This window comes from Echinops telfairi, unplaced genomic scaffold (assembly GCF_000313985.2).
Source record: "Echinops telfairi isolate 266 unplaced genomic scaffold, ASM31398v2 ScPeMD7_5;HRSCAF=22, whole genome shotgun sequence".
Classification (NCBI taxonomy): Eukaryota; Metazoa; Chordata; class Mammalia; order Afrosoricida; family Tenrecidae; genus Echinops; species Echinops telfairi.
Genome location: NW_022103901.1, coordinates 33127107 through 33135621, shown reverse-complemented (window position 1 = coordinate 33135621; position 8515 = coordinate 33127107). Strand labels below are relative to the sequence as shown.

Here is an 8515-nt window from a genome sequence, read left to right as displayed (position 1 = left end):
CCCTGTTGCCATGACGATGGAAAATTACTAGCAATGAGGTGGAGTATTAAAATCTCTGGAAGAGCTTTCTTCCTGGGATCATTTTTGACTCTCTCGTAAGAGATCTTGCCCTGTTCCGCAAATCGTATGTGTTAGATCAACTCCAGTCAATTTCTGAAACTGAAACAAAACCACCTAACGAGTGTATGGAAGCTTAGAGATAAACTAAGTATTTGTATCGCCTCAAAGCATCTCTCTCCCAAGTATTAGTATTCCTTATAAAGGAACCGTGGTAACTGTCCAGTGGTGGGAACCCCTGCTAGACACCAGTGATGTCACACCACCGGAAGATACCCCTCATGGGGTAGACTGAGAAGGGCATAGCACCTCTGTGGAGTCCCCCCACCCCCACCCCACCCAGAGCCTCCCCTCAATCTAATGATGAGAAAGCATCAGGTAGACTCAAGTGGAGCAGGAGCGACATTCTACAAAACCCCCACCAGTTCTCTACACAAGTGTCCAGGCTATTGAAATCAGGGAGAGACCAAGACATTTTTGTCTGCTACAGAAGACCAAGTAGATAGGGCTGCCTTGGTTTTCGAGGGACAGAAATACACAAGTAGGTTGCTGCCACAAACAAAATTGTTCTTCTGTCCCAGTTTAAGAAATCAGACACCTGATTTGGCTCCAAGGGGAAGGCTTTCTCTCTCACTTGCTCACAGTGTAGGAGGCAGGTCCTTGTCTCTTCCCAGCATCTGTGAGCCTGGTCTGACATGAAGATCTCCATGTATCTTGATATCAATCTTCTCCCAGGTCTGGGAGTTCCCCAGCACAGGGACCTAGGTCCTAATGACATGTCCCACGACCAGCTCATCCTTCTTGGTGGCTCTGTTCCTGGGATAATTGCTTCTCTGTTTTCTTCTTCTTTGTCCTCTGATCTCTCACTTGTTTAATCTCTTCGATGTCAAGAGATGGACTCAAAACCTAACCTAATCCTATAGATTGTAGTCTGACTCATTCACCGAACAGCCACGAATTCCACCTCATTAGCACACAGGATAATGACATCAGATCACAAAATGGAGGTAAATTGCGTCATCCTGATAATTGGAGGCTAGCCACATTAACACATATTTCGTCCCAGAGAAAGACCCTGAGGAGGGAAACTGGCAAATCGGAAGGAAGCCCGTAGTTTAGTGACTAGTATTAAATCAGTGTCCTTGTCTTGGTCTTGATAACTGGACTCATTATGGAAAATAGTACTATTAAGAGAAGTGGGGTGAAAAACAGAGGCGCTCTCTTTCCAGTCTTCTGTAAGTCTAAAATTGTTTCAAAATTGAAAGCATAAAAATACACACCCATGAACCGAAATGGAAAGATCTGCCCAACATCGTTTAATGGGCACGGGAAGCATTCCACATACATGAAATGACCAGAAATGCCACATACTTTCTGCCTTGCCTTTTGGTGGAATCGTTCTGCAGCATAGGCACCCGGCCCTTGCCTTTTAGCAGTCTTTTCATCTCCTCAGTGGTCTGTGAGGTGGAGGAATCTAGAGGGATGTACTCTGCTTTGATGCCACGGGCCTCCAAGGCTGTGTCAGGCCGTCACGGGCATTCGTCTGTCCATCTGTTATTTTGCTGCCACTTCCCATTCTCATCTCCAGGATGTCTTGTTTCTTCTTGTGATCATTATTCCTCTCTTGTCCGCTAATATCATGCTTCCCTAATATTTTGCTTGAAAACGCTATCTGTCTTCAAGTGTTTGTGCCTAGTCCGTTGGCTTCAACAGCAATAACCTGGCTTTCCCATCTAAGAGGGTCCGACTCTTTGCTCTGATGGATTTTTGAGGCTCCTCCTCCCCACGTGGCGACAGAAGAAGTCTCTGTTCATTTAGAGATGCTGTACACATGGGCTGAGGGTGTAGGGCCCTGAGGCCTGGCCTCAAACTCCCCTGGGTAGTGTGAATAATTACCGCACTCGGCTGCTAACTGAAAGGTTAGCATTTCAAGTCCACCCAGAGTCTCTCTGCCTCGGAAAGCCCAGAGGAACACAGATCTTTGCCAGGAGTTGGTATAGACTCCATGCCCCCCAGGCACTGATAACGTTTTCTGAGTGTGTGCCTCTGGGCCAGGCCCTTCTCTCCTCTGCTTGGGTTTTCTTGGGCATCAGATCTGCTCAATCAATGGATCCGAGCAAGGAGCTTAGAGTGGTGTCAGGCCAAGTCCTGTCGGAAGTGCTTGTTACCACGGTGTTGTTCTTGCCTGCCACATTCCACGTTAGTGGAGGTTGGGAGCAAGGGACACTTCTAGTAGCATGACATCTTGCTCAATATTCATGTTCCATGCCGGCTGGCCTACGGCTGTCTCTCCCGCTCTCGTTTCTCAGAGAAGAGGTTTCCGGACTCCTTCTCTGACGGTTACAGAAAGGGACAGCTGTTGGCTTCGGCATGATTTCCTGGTGCTCTGCGCAATCGTCTGGGAGGGCCTGCCATTTCCCGCTCCGTGTGCCAGGCATGTTGAACAGACCGCAGGGGGCCTGGATTGAGATGTGTTGAAGAAACAAATGCAAATGTGACCGGGCATGTGGGAGAAACAGCTACAGTCTTCCCACCAAAGTTCACGTCCCTGTGGATGAGGGTGCAGAGAAGCTGGGGAAACACACAGCTTGCTCTTGGGTGTTCTCCAAGGAAGGCCCAAGCAGTCCAACCCCCGCCAGCAGGCCCTTGCCTGGAACTCTCCCTGTTTAGGAGACCTTAGCGACTAACCAGGGTGCCTCCCTGGGGACCCCTGGCTCCAAAGGAACAGGAAAACAACCCTAACTGCTGAGTCCCCTCGGGAGAGTATGGGGCAGGAGTATTTCTGGGTCTTCCTCGTCCAGGAAAGGAGACCACTGAGAGCCAGGTGATGACCAGGGGCCGACAGCTCTGGAGGCCAAGCCCGTCAATAAGGAGCTATGCGCCTCAGGCCTCCAAACAGACAATTTTGCTCCACAGCACCATCCTGAGGAGGCCTGAGCCCCTGATGTGAGCTCCATTGGTCCACCTGCAGTTCTCAGCACCCAGAAGTGCCCCCACCAGAGCAGCGACTGCTGTCGTCATTGTGATTTTCCTCCAGCGGGTCTGTCTGCTGGGCAGTGCATTTCTCAGCTCGCCTTCCGGGAAAGGGTCTCCCCAGACCTGACTCCCAGGGAGGACCTCTCATCGAAGAGGCCACTCTGTGGGGAAGACCCACTTTCCCAGGTCAGAGCCAGTTCATCAGAAGCTGTGACCCAAAGCAAAATTAATCCGGACAAAGGAGGGAAAGACAGGCCAACTGACTGGGGCAGGGACGGTCCTGATCCTAAGGGGCCACTGACAGATGCCAGGAGGACACACCAAGAGAGAAGCCAGCACCGGTCAGGGAAGAGGGCATTCTTTAAACTGTTTCCTTTTATTTGTTTTAGAGTTTTAATAAGTAAAATCTCACTGCAAAAAGGAAAAGTCACCGTGGCAGATGAAGGACAGGCATGTTTTCCAGCACCTGGAGGAGTATCCTGGATACATACGCATGCCCGCAGGAGGCTGTGTAGGGAGGGCCCAGTGAGTAGTGAGTCCCATCAGGACCCAGAGGAGCTCCAACTTCCCAAGCACGGTCTCCTCCCCTAAGTTTGAACCTCTCCACTCAGAGGTCTCATCCTGAGGGTCTTTGGGGGAAGGTAGCTCAACAAGACCTCCCTTATTGTATTTGACCATTCCTTCTTAGCAGGCTTGCAAGCCAGGGTAACCCCTGCTTGCCAGAGACAGTGCAAAGACAGCATTGCATTGCCCACCTGTAAAGGCCACCAGCCCAGGCCGCAGCCGCCCAGGGCACTCCCAGACCCCACTGCCCTTGCAGTGCCTTCAGAGAGAAGATGTAGTGTCTGAAGTTGTGTGTCCTTTAGAGAGGGTGCAGGTGCCAGAGAGGGCAGCCCTTACCTGTCTTCAGTGCGCCCTCTAGCGTCCAAGAGGTTGGATAGTCCCTTTCACTCTTCTCTAGTTGTAAATGCAGAGCCAACTCTATAGGGAATACGGTACCTGAGGGCAGACGACCTGTTCTTAAAGAGCATCAAGTGTATTTGAGGAGATCAGGCACTGAGAAATAAACCGATGCCAAGAGATGTCTCTCGAATAGCCAGTGGGGAACTGTGATCAGATAACAAGTTTCATTGTACTGCCTGTGATCATGGATATGGCATTACCACATGAACCATCTTCATAACCAGAGACAATAATTAACACCGAATTACTGAGCACTTGCTAACACTTTAACATTGTGCTGAGCCAAGGGTGGCAAATATGCAGACATGTATTTCCACCCCTTTACTTCTTTGCCCATGGCAGACATCACCAATCAATCTCCACTCTCTTTCTCATTGGGCTAGCATGTAATCCTTCTCAAGTGTGTCTTATAGAAAGTGGTTAAAATTGGTGCACATGATGAAGATGATCTAGCCTACGTTTGATATTCTTGATGTGTAGCTCCTCACTTTTCCCTTATACTAATCCTTTGACGTAGATTTGTTTGAGGTCGATCCTGGTTTGTGATATCCATGAAGGAGCTCAGGTGGCACAGAGGCTAAAGAACCCAGCTGCTGACGGAAAGTCACCCATGTGAGCCCACCAGCCGTGCCAAGGAAGATAGATGTGGCAATCTGTCTCTGTAAACATGACCGTGGAGCAGTTCGACCCTGTCCTGTAGGGTGACTATGAGTCAAAAATGACATTACAGTTGTGGGGCTTTACTTTTTAGTGTAGTTTTACTTGTGATAGCTGTAGAAGTCACTTCCTGTCTTTCCCTCCTCTCAGCCCCTGGCAACTTCCAGTCTGCTTCCTATATCTGTAGACTTGCCAATTCGAAACATCTTGTGACTGACTGACTTCCTTCACTAGGCCAATGTCTTCAAGGTTCACCTCGGTTGGAGCCTGAATCAGAACCTCCTTCTTTTTGGGGGCCAAATGATATTCCATTGCATAGCTATACCATGTTTTGTTAACCCATGTGCGTTATTTCCCATTTGTTGTTGTCATGAATAATATTGCTATGAGCATTTGTATGACTGTGTGTTTGTTTTTGTTTTGCTGGTTTCCTTTTGACTCACCCTTGGGTGGTCAGGCAAGCCTTCCTGTTGATTTCCATCACCCTGGATGGCAGAAATTGCAGCCACAGGGAGACTTGTTTGAATCGTGTCTAGTGGCTGGGTTTTCCAAGTCGATTCCTATGATTTGTGTTTTTCTTGTAGACCTGCCCTTCGTGCGGAACTACCTTTGCTCCCAAATCTGAAGCTGGTGCAGAAGGAGGTGCTGTACAAAACGGCTGCCAAGACGACCATAAACACAACACCAAGGTAACGCGCTTATGGTCGCAACTTCCTGTAACTTCCTCTCCTGACTCATCCACCCGCGTGACATTCTTTCTGCCCAGGTTCTCTGCTGGGCGCATTCCTGCTCTTAGACGACACCACCCGTGCCTCCTAGGTCTTTGCGTTTCAGTAGATGAATACCTAGCAAGATGGAGAGACACAACTGACGCCCTTTGTGGCGAGTGAGAGGTTAAAGATGGGCGGATTAGAGAAGTTAGGGAAGGCTCTAAACAGCTGGACGTGGGGCTCAAAACACGATCGAAAGCAGATGTGCAAAGAGAAGAAGCGTCTTCTTTTGAGATGATGAGGGACTTGGAGTTAGATAGAGCAAGCAGCAGTGGGACGTCTGGAGACTTTGAGACCAGGGCCAGGACCCAAGTGGAAAGCCAAGTAAAGACCAGACTCACGAGCTTTTTCCAGGCCGCTTACGAAGGCCGACTTCCCCAGGGAAACTGTGTCGCTGTCGTCCTCTGCCAAGGGAGCTGCGGGATGTCTCTCACAGCCACGATTCCCACCAGAAATCTAATCCTTGACATTTACCCAACTTTTCTTAAGATGCAGCCTCTCAGCTCAAGGCTTCCTCTCCCTAGACCCATCCTCCCACCTCTGAGGAGCCCCTCAAGCCCTCCACACTGCTCGCCGGCATGCTGGCTCTAGAGGGAACAGACTTTCCTAGGACCTCGACTCTCCTGTCAGCATCCTTCCCACCCCCCTTCTGGTCTCTTCCCCTGATAGTACCTTCCTAGTTGCCCGAACCCTGGAGATGCAGAGCCGGGCAGGGGAGAGGCAGATGGGTAGAAAACAGAGATCTTAAGGCGCCGGCCCCTTTGCAGTTGAACCTGCTGCTGGGAGAGTGGGACACCAGCATGGCAGAGGCTGGGGGTAGAAAGAAGTCTTGGCGAATGCCTACACGCTAACCCCTGTGTTTGTTCCCACCTTGTCTTGAGGTAGGCTTCTGGAGGGCCTGATTCCAAAACCCAGAATGGACTGCTGAGCCCTCCCCCAAAGGAGAAGCTCACCAACAGTCAGACCTCGCTGTGTGAGATCCTACAGGAAAAGGGACGGTGGGCAGGGGTGAGCTTGGACCAGTCTGCTCTCCTTCCACTGAGATTCAAGAACATCCGGGAGAAAACAGATGCACACTTTGTTGATGTCATCAAAGAAGACAGGTGAGATTGAAGCGAAGCTCCTCAAGGGTAAAGTTTTGCAGGTACAAGCCCCCACCTTTGTGCTTCCAAGTGTCTGTTCTCTATTGTCAGCATCTTATTTTAGCTTGAAGTCATTTCAAAATCAGAAACGGTCCAGAGAAATAGAAAGAATTCCCATTAAAACCTTTGCTCAGAATCCCCAGCTTTTAACATTTAACTCTCTTTGTTGTATTGTTCTCTTTCCCTTACTATGCCCAATGGGAATTCAACACTTCATGGAAAAAACTTTGTTATCATTCGATCCCATTTTTCCACGAACTTTTTGAAGCCTTATCATATGTGAAGTTCATTTCTTAAACCATTAGATGGTTAGCTACATCCTATATCACAGCTCTGTGTGTGTTTTGTAAAAAACAATCAGGATGTTCTTTTATGCGATCACATCTACGGGGTGAAATTCAAGAAAATGAACACTGATCCAATATTTATCTACTTGTACTCGGTTTTATCAGTCGGCCAAAGTGGCCTTCGCAGCACTGTGTGCCTCCCAGTCCAGCCCCGTCAACCACAGGTCACGCAGTGCGCTTAGTCACCATGCCTCTCAGATTTCTAGTCCTCAGCCACTCCTTGTCTTTCATGATGCTGGCATTCTGGAGAAATCTAGGTGATGGGGGTTGCATTTGTGAAGTGTTTCCTTGCCGTAGGATTTCGGTTATGCATCTGCATGGCCAGGATACTGCAAACATGATATTGGGGTCTTCTCAGGTTATAGTAGGACACCTCAGGGGTGATGCTGAGTGTGATCAACTGGGGAAAATGTGGTCCAGTTCTCCAAGCCGGGGTTATTATTTTTTCCTTATAAGTAATAAAACAGTCTGTCGGAAGATACCCAAAGATCATTTAAGTGCCCGTTCTTCATCAGATGCCCCTGCATTTAATATCCATTGACCAGTCTTACCTAAAATGATCCAAATGGTGCCTTTCCAACTGTGGCACTTCCTGCACACTTAGCATTTGGCATTGCACTATAAAGAAGACCCCTTCTCCGTTTATTATCCATCCACCCATCCATCACCAACCTGAATGATTTCATGTAAGGGACTGTAATTCACCACTGTCCTTATTATATTTCCCAGTCTTGGCCTTTGAGAGCCCCATTAGGCTGACTGCTCTTTGGACACATTCTCCCATCATTTGTTGAGACAAATTTCTTATTTTCTAGCCCCCCAAAGATGTTACAGCCTCATCTTATACCTTCCTTGTCCCGCTCAAGAATCAACTGTTTCTCCAAAGAACCCTTGTGATGAGATCGATTAATGAGGGGCACTGTTCTAGAATTCTCTTTTCTAGTGGTGACTTGCCTGGGTGTGGGATCAGCATTACCCTGACTTCCTGGAAAGAATTCAGAAGCGGTCGTTCCTGTGCTGTGTTCTGGAATAGTTTGAGTAGTGTTGGTGCTGGCTCTTTTCAGTGCTGTTAGAATTTGTTGTGTGTATTTTGGAGTTTTGTCATTGGTGCATAAATATTTATTATGGTTATGATTTCTTGGCAAATGGACCCCTCCTCATTATACAATGCCCTTCCTTCTCCCTTGTGGTGGGTTGTGCCTGAGTTTTTGAGTCAAAAAGAGTCTACAAATTCACAGACACCTTTATTAAACACAAATATCAAAATGGGAAGCCGTTGCTTCTCAACATGTCCTCCATCTAGGTCTATACTGGTTTTCCCTTGAACAGTTTTAGTAGCACAGAGTTTACGTATCATACAAGTCAATAGTTCAGCCATTCAACCACACCAAGGAGAGTTGTGCAATCATACCACATCAATTTTAGAACATGTCTGCACCGCCCGTGGTTAAATCGCCTTTAAAACGAGTTGTGCAATCGCAGTCAGTTCTAGTGCTCCCTCAATTGGGTGGTGAGTAACCGGGGACTGTCTGTGGGGCAGTGTTGATTCTGCCACCAGACTGTCACAGCATGCCCACTGTGCGTCCTTCCCACAGGCGCAGTG

At 48.4% G+C, this 8515-nt stretch overlaps 1 protein-coding gene across 1 annotated transcript in view; it reads left to right on the top strand.

Annotated features, from left to right (window-relative positions):
• The window catches only part of ADCY9 (adenylate cyclase 9), a 95831-nt gene that overhangs the window by 73863 nt on the left and 13453 nt on the right, over positions 1–8515 (top strand). The window contains exons 3-4 of the mRNA XM_013005511.2: positions 5238–5342; positions 6309–6526. Coding sequence (XP_012860965.2) covers positions 5238–5342; positions 6309–6526 — 323 coding nt within the window. The remainder of the gene's footprint in view (positions 1–5237; positions 5343–6308; positions 6527–8515) is intronic.